This window comes from Podarcis liolepis (genome assembly GCF_965112155.1).
Source record: "Podarcis liolepis genome assembly, chromosome: 8".
NCBI lineage: Eukaryota > Metazoa > Chordata > Lepidosauria > Squamata > Lacertidae > Podarcis > Podarcis liolepis.
Window position 1 is genome coordinate 85765037 of NC_139560.1, and position 21668 is coordinate 85786704.

General features: G+C 40.6%; 1 protein-coding gene across 26 annotated transcripts in view; it reads right to left on the reverse strand.

Annotated features, from left to right (window-relative positions):
- The window catches only part of LOC310714070 (ankyrin repeat and KH domain-containing protein 1-like), an 89031-nt gene extending 67558 nt beyond the window's left edge, over positions 1-21473 (reverse strand). For 16 of the 26 annotated variants that reach the window (XR_014529572.1, XR_014529573.1, XR_014529574.1 and 13 more), the window contains exons 1-5: positions 20922-21473; positions 6039-6192; positions 2892-3048; positions 1205-1352; positions 398-545 (exon numbers count right to left, since the gene is read on the reverse strand). Coding sequence is in view for 22 of the 26 variants with exons in the window: in XM_083518938.1 (XP_083375064.1) it covers positions 398-545; positions 1205-1352; positions 2892-3048; positions 6039-6192; positions 20922-21215 (901 nt within the window). In the remaining 4 variants the exon portion in view is untranslated. The remainder of the gene's footprint in view (positions 1-397; positions 546-1204; positions 1353-2891; positions 3049-6038; positions 6193-20921) is intronic. The other 10 variants (XM_083518935.1, XM_083518934.1, XM_083518933.1 and 7 more) reach the window with 3 other exon arrangements.
- Between the last annotated feature and the right edge of the window lie 195 nt (positions 21474-21668).

Here is a 21668-nt window from a genome sequence, read left to right on the forward strand (position 1 = left end):
TATTAGAAATATTGCAAGAATGGAGAAGGAGACGTGATATGTTAAGAATATAAAGGCAATATTAAGTTAGGAAATGCGTAAGAAGTGATTAAGACGGAGGATTGTCAGAGGTGCTGATGGAAGTCCAATAAGAATGTATTTGTGATAAATTGTGTGGTATGTTTTATAATTTTGTATGTTAAAAACCAATAAAAATATTTTAAAAAACAACAACACTAATACTACTTGAACTTCTTCATTCAGGTTTATCTGAGTGATCACTTAAAAGACAAATTTCACAGTGCACTACTTTTCACACATAATACTACATCCCTAAGTAAATATTTGCATCTATTTCCAGTAATAATCTATTGGCACTCAAATTATTAATAGCTTTTCATTTCTTATTTACACTTACCTGTTGAAGACTGGGCATTGACATCAGCACAATGAACAAGCAGCAGTTTCACAATGTCCACATAGCCGCCACTGGCTGCTGCCATGAGTGGGGTTATATCTCCTTTATTTCCTCTATCTTCAACGTTTGCATGCATTGCAAGCAGTACCTGAATAAATGAAACAGAAGTTAACCTCCTATTAGTCATTACTATTCCCCTTTCTTGGTCAAATGACACCACACTCAAAGTTGGCTGGAATCTGTCTGTCTTGGAAGACAATGCAAGAGTGTGCCTTTGGGGGTGAAGACAAACTGTTGGAGAGTTACAGCACCTGCTGTGGCTGTAGAGACCCATACAGGAGAGACATGTTTTATTGCAGCTGGGGCAGATGAAGGAATTCAAAAATCATAGAGTAATAGCTCAAGAATCAAGGAATAACAGAAATGGAAGGTGTTCTACATCTTTACCCAGGAATATGCTAAGAAGTCAGAAAAAAACCTGTTTGGTGGTGTTTGCTCAACTTTCTTGTTAAAGTTAAACCTTGCAGGATTAAGCCCTTCAAAAGCCACTGAATACGTGAGCAGAACATTTGCCTTGTCCTTTTAAATCAGTAGTCCATTTTATAAACATATCAATTATTTCTGGGTTCATGAGAAGTTTTAGCATTAAAGAACTGATATGACTGTGTTAAGGAAAGCATGTTTGCACTGCACCCTCTAGTTACCAGGTTAAAAATACACTTTTTAATTCTTGGATAAGTTGTAAGTTTATCTATAGGCCTCACACCTTTAGTAAAGGAATGGTTTAGAACACTAGTCTTTACTCACTTGTGCCAACTCATAATACCCAGCTGAACATGCCAAGCAAAGGAGACTCTCCCCTTCTTCTGTATGTTCATTTACACTTCTTCCTTCATCCAACAGCTTCCGGACAGCATTTACATCCCCATCCGAGCATGCTTCTGCCAAACTGCGACTGGAAGATAACATTTTAAATACAATGAGCACACATGGAAGTAGCTGAAATGAATTACCCAAATGGTAACTTATGATTAACTAAAAACTTATTTAGTACAATTTTCATGTTAAAGACAGCTGGCATCCTTTACAAAATTATATTAAACAAACATGAAGAATAATTTGGCAAGCTGCTTAGGCAATGTTCTCTTGTTGTGACTGTATCTGGGAAAATGGGAGTGAGCTTTAAGGACTCCTTCCATGCAACTCACAACAGGGAAAGAGATGCCTGAACCAGGAATCTGGGAGGTTTATAATGAATGCATTCAGGATGATTTAGATAGGACTAAATTGCCACTCTGGCTGACAAAATTGAAGCATTTTACTGTAATCAACTTGAAAGGTTGTTTTGTACATTTATATAAAAAATACCAAAAATTAAAAATACACAAAGCTTATATAAATATAAAATAAGTATACCATAAATTGACTGTACACCACTTGGTCTTTATATAGCTATGTGGCAGTTCATAGGACAGCACTGGTAAGTCACAATTTCAAAGGCAGCTATATAAATTTCTAATATAGGTAGAAGGATGACGGAGTCATAAGTGCACCAGATTATGTGTTTGTCTTTTTCAGAAGCTTAAATCTTAAAATTGAATAAAGGGAAGAACTAAGATTGCAGCATGGTTTTCTGAACATTTTGGCCAAACACTTTAAGAGATGCATTTAGCCTTCCATATTGCTGGCTAAGCAGTAAATTTCACAGAAAATATTGTCTATCAAATTCCCAAGTCATTAAGTGAACACTGTATGAATTAAAAAACATGATGAGAGATTAATCTCTATGCTGACTTTAGCCCAGATTATTTATCTGTATTATGAGAATTAAGGATATTTGAAGTCTATCTGCCACTGAAAAAAACAAAATCCAGTCACTGAAGGCCTAAAGTCAAATTCTTCCAAAATGCATGTTTCATCTGATGCAATGAATGTATCTAATGCAAGCAATTTCAGTATTAATGTTCGCACATTCAATTAGTTTTCCCTGTATAGTTTTACCAAGGACAACTATTTGAAATTTAATATTCTATGAAGTAAAACCTGACCTTCCTTCCTTCCTTTCCTATCGGTATATAAGCCTCATCCTCTGTGCTCCATATTGCCTCAACTCACAACTATCCCATTTTTAAGTTAGCATGAAACTGTATAGATGCAACATATATGTGAATATACTTCATCAATTAATATGTGGAAATATGTCAATTTTGTCTCATGACATTACCTTATCTTGCTACTGAAGCTCTCCAACCCAATTAGAGAATCTCACTTCTGAATCACTTTGAGGGATTGATATGGCTGAAATATTACTTTGGGTAAAGCCCAAAGTGGTCACAATTCAGTTTACATTTCTGAATCTCAGAGACAGAAGCTGATCTAGGCCTATTTATATTGCTTTATTAGATATACCAAGAGCCACTTTATCCACAATCCTCAGCTTTTCAAGTCAAATGCAGATAGAATCAAACCAGATGAACAGAAATTCAATACATACTTGTCCACTTGTCCTGCATTGTGATTGTTCTCTGCTCTCATCCGTGTCAATGCAGCAGCAGCTTCATCCAATGCACAGCTGACAGAAGAAGTCAATCTTCGGAGCACCTCGGGATCTGCGAAGGCTTTACCATCGGCAGTGGACAATTTACCAATCCCTTCAGCGAATGTGCGTTCATCAATCAGGTTAGTATGAAAACCACACAAAAAATGCAGAGACACCATTTTAAACTTCAGCCACATGCACTATTAGTTAAAGTTGTCAGCTGCAAACATGCTAGAAAATTAGAAGCTACTTTGACCCTACTATATCAGGAAGATCAAACAGAACATGGAAAAGACAAAGCTAGCTTTAGGAGTTGATAATTATTTTTGCGTCCTTAAATTCAACTCTTATGTTCCTGAACTACAAACAGAATGGGAAAATGTCAACGGCATCTGCACTTGATGCTTCAATTTTTTTAAGACGACATAATGAGAATTTAGTGAGAATTTTTTTAAAAAAACTAAAGTTAAAGTTAGATGCCAATTTAAATATAAAGGACAAAACCCTTGGTATCTCGGATGTGGCTATATAAATGAATCAGTCAATAACTGATAAACTTAAGAAGTGTTCTAGATACTTCATTGTACCTTTTGCCGAAACACCATGCTAAAACAAGCATTCAAAATTCACCAGAAGGATTTTGCACTGGGCTATCGGCCACTTGCGACCAAGTGAAGATGCCTAGGCACCAGGATGGCATCTGACATCTCTACCATCTGGAGATGCATGCCTGAGGATCCTTGGATCTTGACTGCTTTCACACACTACCAACACATCCTGTGGAATTCTATCGGTTATATTTTATCGGCACAATGAATTTTAGGAACCAAAAAGTCATATTGAAAAAATACAACTTTCAAGCCGTCTGGCCCAAAAATGGCAAATATATCTGAGTTTCTAACATAGTGTTAAACTATGTTTTTAAGAATGTTAGAAATATTATGTCAGCATTATTTTTCAAGTTACGGGAACTGATTGTGAAATTGGCTATCATTTCCTTCTAAAGTCTTTTACACACAACTTAATGGTTCTGTTTGCATATAATGCTAACTATAGTTTAGAGTTCGAGACAAGCCACTTTCATGTCTCCCCTTTCCTCTAACATGGATGTGAGGAGTTTAGAAGCTTTCATTTCCAACTTAAACTAACCACAGCTTATTATGATATCTCAACCCAGACAAATTGCAGTTAGTTTTGACTATTGTTAGTGGAAGCTAACCAACTGCAAACCGTGATTTATGGAGCAAGTTTGTTTCAATAATCCACAGCTGATTAATCACCGTTTAGGATTTGGAACTAATTCTCAACTATGCTTAATCTGAAATAGAAGCAAAGGCTTCTGACAAGTCACCTCTTAATCCTGACAATGTAACAGGGTAAGAGTAAAATTCCTAGTATGTGGAGCAACCTTGACTCCTCCTTTTAGGACACAAGAGCCCCAAAACAACTGGCTATGGGTTTGTGGCTAGGACAACAATGCTGAGAAGTGACAACCTTCAATTAGAGATCCAGTTTTCCAATTTATTTTCCCCCAGAAATCCAACATTATTGCTTCTAACCAGTCTCTCTAATCCAATAATGCACCACACTGGATCTACACTGACAACTAAGTAGCCATTTTCAAAAACAAAACATTTTGTAGTGATCTAGATTTCTCCCCCATCTCCATTGATTAGGTGCATGAATAAATCTACTGAAGCCAGGATGTACAAAATTCAGAGCCAGCAGTTTTAGGACTGATGCTTTAGGAGCCAGGGTGCAGCATGTTTTCAATGAGGTTACACTTCCCTGAAGCAGCAGGTGTGCAGCTTCAGGGCACTTCCAGATCCAGTACTGCTCCTGAAAGCTGATGTGGTAGCTGTGCCCCAATAGTTTGATTTAATATACTAGCTGTACCCCTGCCAGGAGGATATAGAACCAATGTTAGGGCACAGGGGGGAAACAGAAAAATTGGGAGGTGGGAGCTATCCCCCCTTGAACATGTCACCCCCCCCAATTATCTTTGCCTGGTCCTAATAGTTACCTAGTCACTTCAAGTTAGATTACTGCAATATGCCCTTAAAGGCAGCCTAGAAACTTCAACTGATGCAGAATATGGCTGCCATGATTTTGTCTAGAGACATCAGCTTAGATCAGGTTCTCAAACTGTGATCCATGGATGACTTGTGATCTGTGAACTTCATTTAGATGCTCTGTGGTATGTCCAAGTCAAATGATCATATTTCAATTTTACTTTATTTTTTATTTCTTATATTGTATTTTATTGTATTATAATTTGTATTCCATGGAATGTAACATGTAATACAATAAAATGCAATATAAAAAATAACAGGAATAGAAATAAAATTAAAAAGAATTTGCTATCTAGTACAGTGCATTGAAATTGCTACAAGAGGCAGGAAAATCATTAATTGGTCCACCAAGACCACCAGTAATTTTCCAATGGTCCATAGGGGAAATGTTTGGGAATCACTAGCCTAGATTATATCTGTGTCCAATGTACCAAGAAACACATTTCATTAATATAGGTTGATGCACCAAATGAAATACATCCTAGATGCTCTGGTTAAGGTTACTGGAATGCATTTTCAAAAGGGCTACCTTTACTTTTTGTCTGCATACTGCAAACTTAAATTATCACTGCTCAATTCACTGACTGCTACAACCAAGCATGAATTACTTATTCAGATACAAACTTGAATGAGAGCCTGTTTATACTCCCATTTTTCATTAAACAATATTATCTCAAGATCCCTGAACTCATCACCACTGTGATTTGAAGCATTATTCCTGCATCACTTAGCTCAGATAATTGAGACAGTCTGTACGAGTAAAACATAGTTTTACACAGCAGCATCTGGGTAAAACCTTGTGGAGTGCATTGCCTCACTGTCTTGAATTAGGCATAAGCCCTTCTAAACTCTTTTAGGCATCCCAAACGAAGTTTTAAACTGTTCAATTCTAGAAACTCAGTTGTGTTCCGAAACTCAACTTCAAGTTGTTAATGTCTGAGTACACAGCAATCTCTGTTCCTCAAGGTCAAAACTAGTGGTTCCACTACCCACAAATAAAACTACTATCAAAATGAAAAAAGAAAACTACCTGCTGCTTCCAGCAAGGCTTCTAGTCTTGCTTGCGTTTCTGGATCTACTGTTCGTAGGTCTGCTCCTTCTGCGGCACTTGACAAAAATATCTCTGATGTTGTTTTAAGCACCGGGTTATCCAGATCTTCTTGGTCCAAAATAAACGACTCAACCTGTTTGAAGACACAGAAGTTAGCTGTTACTTCTGTTTTATTTAACAATTTATTCCAAACCAGAACAAAACTGGATACATTGTGTCAAAGCCACATATTTGATAGCTACATGCATGCATTTTCGAAAACAAATGTTACTGGAGAATGAAATTTCAGAACACACACTATTAGTTGAACAAATTTACAACCATTTTCAAGGAACAGTAATTTAGACTGTACTGCAGACTAAATTTAGATCACCTATAACTGCTGAACCTGCCAACATTTGGTTCTCCCTAGACGAGAGAAACCTCTCCACTACTTCAGAGACTCTAACCATAATCGCCAACTACAGTTCACTAATCATCTACTTTGGCTTGACAGTTTCCCAGGAAAACCAGTTGGAGAAATGCAGATTTTTAGGTGGCATTCATATGCACACTTATAGGGGAGAAAGTCCCACAGAGCAGGGTGGATTTTATTACCAGGTAACAATACCTAGGGTTGTACTTTTAAATTATTTTTCTTCCCTGAAAAGTAAAACTGAAAACTTCCAGAGTCTGTGGTAATAATAATACTAATAATTTTATTATTTATACCCCACCCATCTGGCTGGGTTGCCCCAGACACCCTGGGTGCTTCCAACACATATAAAAACAACCTCTCAAACATTAAAAACATCCTGATACAGGACTGCCTTTGGATGTCTTCTAAAAGTTGCATAGTTATTTGTTGCCTAGTTATTTATCTCCTTGACATCTGATGGGAGGGTGTTCCATCTGCCTTGTTCCCTGTAACTTCACTTCTCACCAGAAGGCCCCCTGAGCTGGACCTCAGTGTCGGGGCTGAATGATGGGGGTGGAGATGCTCCTTCAGGTATACAGGGCTGGGGCAGTTTAGGGCTTTAAAGGTCAGCACCAACACTTTGACTTGTGCTCAGAAACATACCGAGTAGAAGTGAAATTCATCTGTTACTAGTTTAGCAAGCACAGAATGAATATTTTCAAGTCCAGCACCGTCCAATATTGAACAGGTGTAATAATTAAACTTACTCAGCAAATGAAGAACTACCAGTTTATAGAAGATTAGTTTTATCCTTGAAGCTATAGCAGATTTTCCTCTAGATATTATTCTCGGCAGTCCACAGGCCTACAGCATGTAGACACAATGAGTTTAAGTAACACATGTAAAAATTTCAGAATAAGAGGTCAAATGCCTGGTTGCATTATATTAAACTTGGGAGCAAAAGAATGGTTCCACTTTTGCTTTTGATGCCAATTTGGGAAAAGACAGTGAACAAGATGTATCTCTTGAATGACACTATTTTTTTTAAAATCATCTTCAAATAAACACTCATTTGACCCTATGGAAAAATGTTTTTAGAGCAGGAGTGGCTAAACCTCCAGTCCGGGAGCCCAATACTGATCAAGTAAAATTTTCTCATTATTTTTTCCAGCAGCAAGAAAAGGAATATAAAGTAACACAGACACAACACAAGATAGGTTTGGAAAAAGTTGAACCTCTCCACCCATATTTCCCAATGGGGATGCAAGTTATTCTCTCCTCTGCTGATCTGCATAGAACAGCTGAGGAGAGGCGTGACTTCTGAACACACCCAAAAGGATGGGGGGGGCGTGTTTTGCCAAGGGTGAGTGACCCCCCCAAAAAAGTGTTAAAAACTCAGATATACAGTGGTACCTCAGGATGCGAATGGGATCCGTTCCGGAGCCCTGTTCGCATCCTGAAGCAAACATAACCCACAACTGCGTTTGCGCATGTCGCAATTCACCGCTTCCGCGCATGACGTCATTTTGACCGTCTGAGCATGAGGCGAAACCCAGAAGTAACGTGCTCCGTTACTTCCGGGTTGCTGCGGAGTGCAACCCAAAAGTGCTCAACCTGAAGCGTATTCAACTAGAGGTATGACTGTATAAGCTAGGCGCCAAATGGCACCTCAAACCTAGATTATAAATAGGCATTCTGTTGTGGTGACTGTAATCTAAACCAGTGGTTTTCAACCAGTGTGCTGTGGCACCCTAGGTGCCATGTATGATTGGTCATCGGTGCTGTGGGCAACACTGGCCTGTCCCTCTTTCCTCCCCTCCCTCTCCTAATGCCCTCTTGCATCTCTGCCTCCCAAAGGCTTGCACAGCTATTTGTTGCAGCAGCCCCAAACTGTAGGCAAATGGTGCCTCTGGGGCTGGCCAGCGGGTGCTGGTTGCCAGGAGCTGAGGTGGCCTTGGAGTGAGTAAGCAGGCAGGCAGGCAGGCAGGCAGGCAGGCAAGGAGCCCAGCCAGCCAGTCCACCAGCCCTTTCTTTGGAATGGAGAGACAAGTGGGAGGCCAGGTAGGCAGGCGCTGGCTGCACTAACCTTTCTTGTGCTTGCTGTGTGCAAGGCCTGCCTGGGAGCTAAGTGCTCGATGCTGAAGGGAAGCCTTTCCGCTATGCAGGCCTGGCAGTGCTCGCTGCTGCCAACCAAGGTTGGCCTCACGTTCACCTTTGGCCAGTCTCCGCTGGGCCACTAAGGCTGGGGGCATCCTCTTCCCAGGCCCCTGTGGGGGAGTGTAAGGAGGCACCTCTCTCCGGAGTGGTAGGGGGCAGCTCAGAGACCAGGGACAGCAGCAGCAGACTCCCAAGGAGAGGAGGCTGAGGGAACACTCCTCAAGGGAGGGTGTTTGAAAAAGGGAGAGAGGCTGCCAGCTCTGCAAGCAAGGGGTGACATAACTGGGTTCCTGAGTCCCACAGGGGTGCCACAGAAAGAATGTAGTTGGTCAAGGGAGCCATGGACTCAAAAAGGTTGAAAAACCTGTAACACCTAGAAATATCTATGTAGTCGCAATTGAATCCGTGCCAGTAGCAAAATGTGCCTGGCACCCAATGAATTTCAAACACTGCAAAAAAGGTTACGTCATCTGTTTTATAGTGAATCATTACAAGCATAGGTTTTCTGTTCAACCACAGATTTTCTGTTCAAAGTATTAGCGAGGATGTTTAACCAAGAGCAGTAAATAGGATTCTGCTTTTTAGTATGTTGGGTGTAGAAAATGTATTTGGGACTAGGTGTGTAAATAAGTACCATTATAGACCAAGATTTCTGCATTTAATTTTCAACTAGTTTTTAGTTTAGTTTTTTATGCTGTAAACCGCCCTGTAACCTTAGATCATAGAGCAGTATATAGATTTAATACAAAAGTAAACAAACTGCATATGGATTCATACATATTAATCTAAATAGATTAACTTAAGAGAAATCCCCATCAATTTCTCTGAAATTTAATTGAAAGTTGGTGTAATTAACATTGAGTCTTAAGCCTATTTTAGTTGGAAGGATCTCCAAAATGTATGAATAAACTTGCAGTTTCAGTATGAACAATAAAGAAAGCCATACAAAAAATGTTCAGGAATAGAGCCGAGAACACCCTGATGCAGCTCAATATGCTGGTACATTTTATACTTACAAGAGTTTAAAAACTTCACTATTCTTGGCCATGAGATGCCATGTGTTTTTTTTTTTTAAAAAAAAAAACCTTAAAAAGGCCCAGGCTAGAAAAGTCTCCATTCCTCTAAGTTCTAATATTAAAGAACTTTTGCATATCTCCTGGGAAAACCTAATAGTGAGAATTCAGAAGCATAATTGGATGGCCATAGATTAGTTATGCTCACCTTCTTATGGAGAACAGCAGGAAAACACTTAAGTTTATGTTTACTTTCAGATTGTGACTTGGATTGGCATGGAGTTCAGAATTAACGGTTTTAATGTCTTAATCAAGGACAAATTTGTTTTTACTGACAAAACAATTTGAAAAATTCAATTTCTGTTCTCTACATAGTAAGTTTCCCATCTTCCCTTATTTGACAGGTACTTATGTAATATGAAATCATGGGTTTGTATCCAATGCTCCCAGTAGACCCACTAAAGCCAATGGACCTTACTAGTCATTAATTTCAATGGGCCTACTCTGAGAAGGATAAGCACTGGAAACAACCCATAGTTCCCAGACCTTTTCCAAACCTTATTTGGCCACTTCAGATGCAACTGTAAACTAGTTATTCATTAAGACTAAAACTCTATCTATGTCTACTCAGAACTAAGTCCTATTGAATTATTGTTATTTTACCTAGTACAGGGGTCCTCAAACTTTTTAAACAGGGGGCCAGTTCACTGTCCCTCTGACACTGTTGGGGGCCGGACTATAGTTTGAAAGCACCTCATGTTTGAGACCCGTATTTTCCGACGATTTACAAAAGAAGCGCATTTTAACAAAGCCACCTCTCCTCTTCCTGCCTGCCTTCCCCATGATCTAACCATGATCTTTGCCCAGCAAGCCCCACATGGACGACGAGGAGTTTTGTAACTGGGATTGAGAATGAAGAAAGCCAGAGAAGGAAGGAGAAGAGGGAGGTCATCTCCCCTGAGCTGGACTGGGCTCTGCAGGTGCCTCCGCCCTACGGTGTCTGGGCCAAGTTCTTTGCTGCAGCAGCATGCTGCTGTTGGCTGAGATCCAGGGAGACCCATTAGACAGCAGCGGGTTCTGCAATTGCCATGTGGGCTGGGTTCAGGACCCTGGAGGGCTGGATGTGGCCCACGGACCGTAGTTTGGGGCCCCTGACCTAGTACATCAGTCCATGTCATTAGTATAGTATAGTATAGTGGCTGAAGGGATATAAGCCTTAATTTCCTGCCACCTGAAGATGACCCTTATCTTCCTCTGGTTGTATATTCTGCTCTGAACAACTAGATTTGGTATTCCCTGAAGCACAAAAAAACAACCATGTTGGTCCATTTTAAAAAACCCTCCAAAATCCATAGTTGGGCAATATTTTTATTAGGAGCAGCCAAATTGTCACAAAAAGCATTTTGTGGCAAACTTTTGAATTCTCCTGAGACCTTGTCCCTCACCATCACTCTGTGTAGCAGCTGACTAAGGATTCGTTTTCCTTCCAATTACAGTCATACCTCAGGTTAGATGTGCTTCAGGTTGAGCGTTTTCAAGTCATGCTCCGCAGTGACCCAGAAGTAATGGAGAGCATTACTTCTGGGTTTTGCCGCTCGCACAGACGCTCAAAATGACATCACGTGCATGCGCGAAAGCAGCAAAACACGACCCATCTTATGTTTTACTCAGGATGCGAACAGGGCTCCAGAACGGATCCCAATCGCATCCAGAGGTACGACTGTAACTGTGCAACACCTTCCTCATATTCAATTAAAACACACAATGACTACAGAATTCTGCCTTCCAGACTCCATGTCAAGACCTTCCAACCAGATCATCCAAGACACCTGGGTCACACTTTCATATTGTTATGCTCATAGTCAATACACACAGTTAGCATAGGCTTGAAGAAAGTAGAGATGACCAATTAGTCTTAACATGGCTAAAGGCTTAATGGTTAACATCAGGTTGTTGGGATTTTTTAAAAAAGGCAACTTGAATAGCCCTCTCCATCAACCATTTCAGAGATACCACTGCACTGCAATATGGGCTTCCAAGGTACAGGCACTAAATTTCTGCAAGAGTGTTAGCAACCAAAATATTCAGATCACAATACAGTCGTATCTTGGAAGTCGAACGGAATCCGTTCCGAAGTCCATTCAACTTCCAAAACGTTTGGAAACCAAAGTGTGGCTTCTGATTGGCTGCAGGAAGCTCCTGTAGCCAATCGACAGCTGCGCTGGACTTTCGACTTCCAAAAATCGTTCGAAAACTGGAACGCTCACTTCTAGTTTTCAATCATCCAGAAGCCAAAACATACAAGTTCCAAGGCGTTCAGCAACCAAGGTACAACTGTACTTGAAGTTCGTAACGTGTGACTACACCCTTTAGTTTCATTTGGAATTATGTCAGGAAAGAATCCTTTAACTAAATTGATTCCCTCCTTCCCAAAGGCTATTCTAGAGTGCAACCACACTGCACTAATTTCATTGGGACCACAGTAAGGTACAAGGACTTCCCGGTCAGGAGTCCTGCTACCTGGAACATGAAAATGACAAATAAACCTTAACATACTCATGCAAAACCTTTATTAGGCAAACCAAAGTGTCACAAAATAGCACAAAAAGCTTGAAAGTTCTTCAGAACTCTTCATTAGGAAAGATGGTAAACAAATTAAGTTCTTTAAAACATTAGAGAATCATCTAATAGTTTACTATTATTGTTTAAGGATACCAGGGGACGTAGTTTTGAGTCCCTTCCAACTATGCAATTCTATGAAGTTAAGGCTGGCGTGGCAGTGACAAATATTTTATATCAATACCAAAAGCATCATTATGTTTTTGGTATAATCTGCCAGGTAACTCATCCTATTCATTAGAACCTAGGTTTTCAACCAATGTGCCATGGCACCATGAGGCGACTTGAATGATGGCCAAGGATGCAGCGAGTGGTCCCATCCCTCCTTTGATGGGGAAGAAAACCACATGGCTTCCAACACAAAGCTGGAAACTCCCTACTCAGATAAATGAGATGAACTTCTTTACTTTTTCATGTATGACCGTGCTATGTGAAGCCGATCACTTTCAAAAGAGTGCTGCCCAAGTGTGTACCTCTCTAGCACATCTCTATGATTCCAGCTGCTGATGGGGGATGAGAGGGAAGCCTGCAAGCAGGGATGGAGGGAAGCAGATGGTTCATGGGGCCAGTGTGGCAAGAGTGAGGCAATGGTTGAACCCGTCAAGGTAACTTCTTCCTGCCAGGGATGCAGCCAGTGTAAGCCCTACTTGGCAGTAGACCCATTGGTAGCTAGCGGGGCAGCCTCGACCTGCTGAGCCCAGTTCATTCTGCTCTTGAGTAGTACTTTGCTAGGCAAAGCCTATCTTTATCCTCCTCCATTCTATACAAGATCTCAAAGTAGCTGTTTTACTACAAAGGAATTTCAGAAATAGACTGGAAAGAGAAGCTGCTGAATTACAACTCATTACCAAACTTAAAACAATGGAGAGACCTGGTCTGAACAGAGACATTGGATTCTTATCTCATTATACATGACTAAGCCATTTCTCACCTTCTCACCCCTTGCCTTTTCCTGTAAGACCTATTACAGTCGTTAAGAGTCGTCAACAGGCTCATCTCAGCTATCTGCCAATCTCCCATTCCCACCACCCTTCTGAGTAATACCCCTCCCCACCTTCTCACTATATAGAAGGATCTGGCAACTTCTGTTTCAGTGTATCTGAAGAAGTGTGCATGCACACGAAAGCTCATACCAAGAACTAACTTAGTTGGTCTTTAAGGTGCTACAGGAAGGATTTTTTTATCCTCCTCATAATCATTACTGGGTTGCTGGCAGTGTTGAGTCCTGCTCAAGAGGAATCCCATTGAAATAGGTGGGTAATAGATGGGCAATAAACTGCAATGGAAATAATTACTACTACTATCCAAGAGGAGACCTACTGAAATTGATGGGTATGGCTGACTCAGGGGTCACTGACCTCCAATGGGTCTTCCCTGAGTAGGAGAATACCCTTTTATATTGGGTTGTAGCCAGTGTTAATCTTACTCAGTGTCGGCCCAATGAAATTGATGGCTATGACTGATGGTGTCAATGATTTCCAGTGAAGCCAGTTGGGGCTTAGAACACAGCAAGACAGAGCTCCTCAGCAACCTTCAAAACCAAGTAAGGATGGGGAGGGGGCATCCCAGTGATGCGCACGGTGGCCTGGAATGGAATGCGCGTGTAAGTGGTGATTCCCCTGTATCCCACAGGGGAGCTGAAGAAAAAATGTGGTTGGTCAAAGGAGCTGTGGACGCAAAAATTTTGAAAACCTCTACAATAGAGCAAGCAAGTCTACCTCTCATTCTAATACAAGTTAAGTACTTAATTCGTTCTGGAGGTCCGTTCTTAACCTGAAACTGTTCTTAACCTGAAGCACCACTTTAGCTAAGGGGCCTCCTGCTGCCGCCGCGCCGCAATTTCTGTTCTCACCCTGAAGCAAAGGTCTTAACCCAAGGTACTATTTCTGGGTTAGCAGAGTCTGTAACCTGAAGCGTCTGTAACCTGAAGCATATGTAACCCAAGGTACCACTGTATTAGAACAGACATGCCTAAAATACAAAATAAATTACAAAATGAATCATGGCAACAAATAAATATAAGGATATTCTAAGTATGTGCAGCTGTACTGTCACTACCTCTCTGCTTCCCCTGGTTAACAAATGGTACCTCCCCCCTTGCCCTGCTGGCCCTAAATATCATTAAGCATTACTTTGGCAGCAAAAGGTAGCCAGGATTCTCTAAGATATTTAACCAGTTGTGTTGATGTAACACTGAGATGAAGTTAGAATAGATTGAGTATTTTAACTGTTGTATGTTTTAAAGTATGGTTGTGGTTTTATTTCTTGATTTTATTGTTTTATCCTTTTGTATACCCCTTTGAAGTTTGTTTGTTTTCAATCAAGTAAGGTAAAAATTTTATGGAGTAAATAAATAAGAAAAATAATTATGTGTGCAAAAGTTCTAACAGGATTCAGCACTGGACAAGTGTAATTTCTGAGTTTTAAAGACTTGAAAAATATTTTGTAACATTTTGGTGAAGTTTTATCAAGAGAAGGGAGACAACAATTTTGCTTCGAAACTATTATAACAATTTGATTCAAAAAGCTATCACTGTTTCAACAAATTCTGCAGTGATGATGAGGATTTCAGAAAAATACGTATTTCTTAATAAACATTTTCATGAAATTAATCTGACATGCTGAATGGATACAATAATGAAGTGGGCACGCAGTAATTAGCATTTTTCAGACAACTATCCCAAGAAAGCATACATACTTAATATAAATCAGGGTGGATAAAAATCAATGATTTTTTAAAGAAAATTTAAAAAATGAGATTTTTTAAAATTCAAATCAGATTTTTAAGATAAAATGCTTTTGGAGGAAAAATCTTTCTCATGATAGTTTTCTATTTAAGTTACATCAGGGGTCAGCAAACTTTTTCAGCAGGGGGCCAGTCCACTGTCCCTCAGACCTTGTGAGGGACCGGACTATATTTTTTTGGGGGGGGGGGAATGAACAAATTCCTATGCCCCACAAATAACCCAGAGATGCATTTTAAATAAAAGCACACATTCTACTCATGTAAAAACACCAGGCAGGCCCCACAAATAACCAAGAGATGCATTTTAAATAAAAGGACACATCTACTCCTGTAAAAACACGCTGATTCCCGGACCGTCTGCAGGCCGGAATGAGAAGGCAATTGGGTTGGATCTGGCCCCCGGGTCTTAGTTTGCAAACCCATGAGTTACATTATAGTCCAAAGGCTATTCATCATGAAATAAAGATTTGTTTTAAGTTTTTCATGTGTGCTAAAACTCAGTCTAAGTTTGTTTGTTTTTTAAATTGTTTAACCACATCAGTTCACGAAAATGGATACATATGCTATAATGTTATTGTTTTGGTTTTAAATTGTTTAAATTGTTATTAAGGAAATGATTATTTTTCTCCTTCCAATAAAGTACAGCAGAAAAGTTGTCCAAATATAAACAATAATTTCATAATTACCTGTCTTTGTATTTCTGATAGTATAACCAAATCAGTGGTTTTTTATATAACTGTAAAAACTACTCTGAAAATTTATTATTCCAAAAATGAAACCTTCATCTGGTTGTAAATATTAAGATTATACCAGCAAGAATGAGTCTTTCTGTAGAAAAATGATTTAAATCAAGTCTTACTGACTAGTGATTTAAATTGATTTGATTTAAATCAAATCAAATCCACCCTGATATAAATGCATAGCTCTCTGAGTGTATGAAAATTTACAATTATGTTAACTATTTATTTATATAAATTACATTAACAGGCCTTGCTTCTTTTCTTAAAATATACACAATATAAATAAGAGTGAGTATGAGTTGTCATGTGTTAATATTTACAATTATTCCAACAGAAATGTTTTCCAAGTAAAGCTTTGAATATGCTTGAATAAAACATTTAAATTACATTATGAGCCCATTATTGAATCCTGGTCCCTAATTAAATATTTTGGTTCCAATGCTTTGGTTTTGTTTTGTTTTTTGAAAAACATTAGATTTCTATAGTATTCTAGTCCAAATCAAGCATGCTAAGTCAGATGCCAATTGGGCACTAAGACATTTTCAATTCAGAATTTTCAAAAAAAACCCTAAGATGCTGAAATGCTGTAAAGTTTTATTCACCAGGATAGGATAATTTATTCTCAAGATATAGGATGGAAGCAACGTCGTCAACAATTCTGGAGCTGTAGACGTGTATTAAATAGGCCAAAATCTACTTGATCAGCAAAAGCCTTTTTTTAAAAAAAACTTATTTTCAATGGCACGTGGTGCTATTTGATTTAAGGAAAATAACATTGTTAACGTAGCATATAAAAGGATCAATTGTTACAAGAACACAAACACAGTTAGTCCTTACTGGCTGGGTAAAGTAAGTTCTTGGGTCATGATGATGCCTTTTCTTCACCTCATTAGGATATTTCAAGCAGCTTATCTATAAAATTGAAAATTTGCTTTTGGTAGTTAAAACTATTCTAGCTAGTGACTGAGGGGAAATGTCTTATCAGTCAATGGCTCGATTAATATGCCTTGATACAGGGAAATCTCTAAATTAATTTTGAAATCTACAAACTTATTTCCAGCCTAATAAAATTGCTGTAAAGGTATTTTGCAACTATTTTCAAGGATGTGAAGGGCCCAGGGGCATTAAGTGATTTATGTCAAACATAGCAACTTGAATTGTACACAGAATGCAAAAGAGCCAATCATATCCTGCTCCCAGCTACCTCCTGCTACAAGGACCAATGTTACTATGTTCTGCACTTGTAGCCACCAAAAAGTCTTCAAATGGCAACCCTTGCACTGAGTGCACTCCAGCTGTCTAGCCTTTAAAATACAGGTATGAATAATAGTAGTTAGGTCCATTAATCAAGGATTGTAGGCTTTTTTCATCAAATGAAGTTGGATGAGTACACCCCCAAAGCTATGAATATCCAAGGGTAGCTGAATCGCCAGCCAAGAGTCACTGCATTGTTAGCTGAATCAGGCTAGAAATGTAAGAATGTGATTCACATCTGAACTAAACAGACCAACACCAGAGAATGAAACTCTCATACATTTTAAAACAATGAATATGGGGAGAAGACCAATTGCAGCAAAGCACCTAACAAGCGGGAGCCTCAGAAGACTAGAATACCTTTACAGTTTGCCCTTGTCTCTATATTGTAGTCTACCAGCATGACTACTGTGATCCTGGCTTATTTTCCTGATTTAACAAGGAGCTCCAGCTTAATGCAAGTCAGGATCTTCACACCAGAGGTGGCATACAACAGAAGTTGAAGACCACTTGGCCCTGATGCTCATTCCTGGCTTCATAAACCAGGGTTTATAAAGCCTCATATGATCATACAAGCCAGACTATAGGTGAAGACCAAGGGTATTGCTTCAGAATTCCAACTGTAAATGTACAATGGACATTTAAAGTACGTACAGCACAACTGTAACACATCTATTCTTTTCTCTACAGTCTTAGATTAAGGTATAAATATGCCAGTAATTCCTGTGCAATCCTAACCATGCCAACTCAGTAGTCCCACTGAATTAAATGGGGCTTACTCAAAGGTAAAAAGTTTCAGATTGCAGTCCTATTCTACTCTTCACTGGCAGATTATAAAAAGATCCCATTTCCCCCAGATATCTTTGGGAGCCAGTGAAAAGTTAGGAGGTAGCAAGTGGAACAGGGCTAGAACCTGCATTGACCCCAAATATATTTTCAAGTACACATTAATGTTCTCCTATGTAAGTGAATTGTTTCTCTTCACCCATAAATAGTACACTGCAACCTCCTATCCCTGACACTATGAATCCAGGTTTCCACTGACAGGGAGAACCACCCATCCTCACACTACCTTCTACCCTTCCCCAGACAGATATTTCAGTTCTATAATCATGATAGTCAAATCTTCCCTAACTATAGCACCTATTTCCCCCTCACAACACAAATTTACTTCCCCTTTAAGTTTCTTATCTGTTCCATATAAGTACAATTTTCTGAAATACATTTCAAATAATGGATTTCTGCTCCTTTCTTTGCTTCTCAAACAAACTGTTCACTGTGTATCTGAAGAAGTGTGCATGCACACGAAAGCTCATACCAAGAACTAACTTAGTTGGTCTTTAAGGTGCTACTGGAAGGATTTTTTTTATTTTGACTATGGCAGACCAACACAGCTACCTATCTGTAACTGAAACTGTTCACAAGTCTGCAAAGGGGGGGGAAGCCTTAATTCCCTCCCCCTTTGATTTAGTACAACTGACATTCTTAAAACTGCTTCTTAAAACTTCTTAAATGACCAATTCAGGCCATTCTTCACCATGCTTTAGTTATTTCTTTTCTCCATAACATGTAATATAGAGGGCTTTTGAACTATATGAGAATTAGGTCTTCTACCAAATACTGGAAAATGTTTTTCCACTTGCAAAACCTCACAACCAGATAAAGTTTTCTGGCCATAAATCTATAGAAATACTTCTATCCTAGTTTGATCAGCATAATCTGAGAACTCCAATTTATAAATACGTTCCTTCTCGCCCAATTATTTATAATTGAAAATAAGGAGTTGTGTACAAAACTAGAGAATAAATGAACACCTTATATTAAAGCAATGGTGGGCTCTTTGGAAAAAGTTCATTAGAGCTTATTCAGTAAGATTATCAGTAATAGATGAAATTTCTTTGGAAAGCAGCTGGACTGCTGATTGTGTTCTAGGACATACTTTCATTGCTAAAATAGATGTGATGGCAGCAAACCTGCTTAGAGGAGCCAAATCACATAAGCAGCACGGGGTCCAGGTTATAGACCCAAATAGGGAACACAGGTTGGATGGAGGTTCTGAACTTTCCCCCACCCATGATTTACCTACCCAGGGTTTGCTGCCCTAGTTCTCCTCCTCAGCCAAACTTCAACAATGGAAGCTGGGTAGAAAAGTGCCTGGTGAAGGGTGAAAGGAAAAGGCAGGCACAAAAACTATTTAGTTCTTATCTTCTTTTCTCTTTTGCTCTAAAAGCCAGTTTTGCACCCCAGTTTACAACTGCCCAGATCCAAGTCTAAAACAAGTCTGCCATAGTTGCATCTCATTTTGCCCTCAATAGACACAGGACAATCGTGAGGCCCAATTAACTCCCTCAAACTCCCTAATCCATGCATGGGTGCTGTTTGGACAGCAACAAAATGAACTTTTGAGGAAGACAAGTGTTCCCTAATGACAGAAATGCTGAAACAGAATGGGAATGAAAAGCTTGTATTTGAAATGAAAGAAACCAAATTTCTCCATTACATCCTCCCTCCCTTTGCTTCACCCACTAGTTAGACTAAACTCTCTTGGAGTCATGATTCATCTTTTCAAAGTGTTTAAATACCACATGCCCCAAGCCCCCAGGCAAAAATGATCTGAAGATTCCCCCTTCCCCCAAACACAAATTCTTCAATTATGAGAGCTAAAAACCTATTTTTAATTGAAAATTGGTCTTTAAAATTTCAAGTAGCATCCTGTAAGCTATGCAGAGGTGCCTTTAGAACCACTCTGCACTTGCTACAGCTATTAGTAAAATCACTTATTTTATGCTATTTTAAAAGCATCTTTTATTTTAAAAGCATATTGAGTAAACCCCTACAAAATAATGTTGTGAAAAGGTTGAAAGGATAGTTTCCAAAGAAAAAAAGTAAACAATGCAAGAAATTACAACGGATGTACCCAGATACTACAAACAGTATATTTACAGGGACTTTCTGACCAATCTAACTTCTAAAGCATTTCTGCAAGTCCACATTTCTCTCAGATGCGTGAAAAAAATTCTTTTTCACCAGAGGCAATGTAGCAAGTGAATATTTTAAAACTTACTGTAAATGATGGAGTCAAAGATACTTTCTTTCACATGAATTATTGTGTTAGAAAGCAGAAATATTATACTGCAACTGAAGGAGAAAAGCAATTTGCTTATAACCCTCCATCGCTACTGGAACACATTTAAGTGTAAATGGGGCAAACCACATTGTTACTTCACTAAACTTCTAGGAATTTTGTATGGAGATTTGAAATATACTCAAGTTTTGCCTTATTTACTGTGCAGGTGCAGTGCAGACATTTGTGCCAGCAAAACGCACACCTGGAATAAGCACCACAGTCTACCTACCACAGCAGAACTACGAGAACCAAACACTCTTGTCGTCCCCAAAAACTGATGGAAGCATTTGAAATGCGATTTACTATTCCCACCGATCTCTCAAAGAGAGCCTTGAGGAGACGCTAATAAGCCATCAGCACTTTCTATAATAAAATTACTCCTTGCAGGCCACGGGCGGGCGAGAGGGCAGGGAGGACGGCGCGGCAGAAGAGCGCTTCCGCCATCATCCGGACCCAAAAGCAGGTACGGAGCGGCGGGGGGGGGGGGCGCAGCGAGACGGGACATGCTCGATGTTTTGTCTTCGCTTTAGTTTTATCTCACAATGAACAAAGAAGGGGGGCACTGCTTACATTAAAACCGGGTGGGGGGGCAGGCAGGCAGGCGTGAGTGGGGGGCGCCGCGCGCATCTGGGTGGGTCTCCACCCTCCTTTATTCCGGGGCCGGCCTGCAAGGGAGGCTTCTGAACCCTGACGGGCGGGGCTGGTACCCAAGCGCGGGAGGGAGCTCCGTTCGAGACGGCACCCTCCGGCCCCTCCTCCTCCTCCTCCAGCCTGGCGGGAGCGAAGGCCTACCTCTCCCTGCCTCTCACCTCAGACACCTCGTCCTCGTCGCTGCCGGACCCACCGCCGCCCCCGCTTCTCAGCACAGCGGCCGCCAGTTTAAAGTCGAGGGCGGCGGCGGCCCCGGCCTCCCCCGAAGTTGTTGCCGGCCCTGCCGGCCCACAGGGCCCGGCCTCGCCGAAGAGGCGCACGGCCCGCAAGCCCAGCGGGTTAGGCCCGGCCGTGGAGGCCTCGACGATGGCGGCCGGGGCAGCGCGGGGCGTCACCGAGTCTATCTCCTCATCGCCGGCGGGGGTCGGGGCGGCCGTGCCGTCCGTGAGCATCGCGCGCCGATCCAAGCTTAAGCCCGTGGGAGGAGGGGAGGGGGAAACGCCGTCTCCGTCCCCTCACAGCAGCAGCGCCACTAACTTCTCACACCCTACCTAACCCGCAGCCACCGCAATGCCCTCACCAATCCTTTCCCCTGTTCCCATTGGCCATATATTTCTAATGGCCCAGCGCCATTCGACGCGGTACCTGTCACTCTGCGCCTTCGTCAGGCGCTACCTCACCCTCCCACCACCAAGATGCTTTGAGAGTACACGTCGAGGCGGTTTAGACTGCCCGCCCACCACCTTTAGGCTTGTACGCTCGCTTCCTGAAAGTGCCTCGGTATTACTAGGCCGTTCGCCTGTCAGTCAAATACTGTCCTGGAACCTTGCTATCTGAATGGGCAGAAGTGCAGTCAGTCGAGATACCCTTAAGCCTGATTGTGCAGAGCGCGCGTCAATCATGCC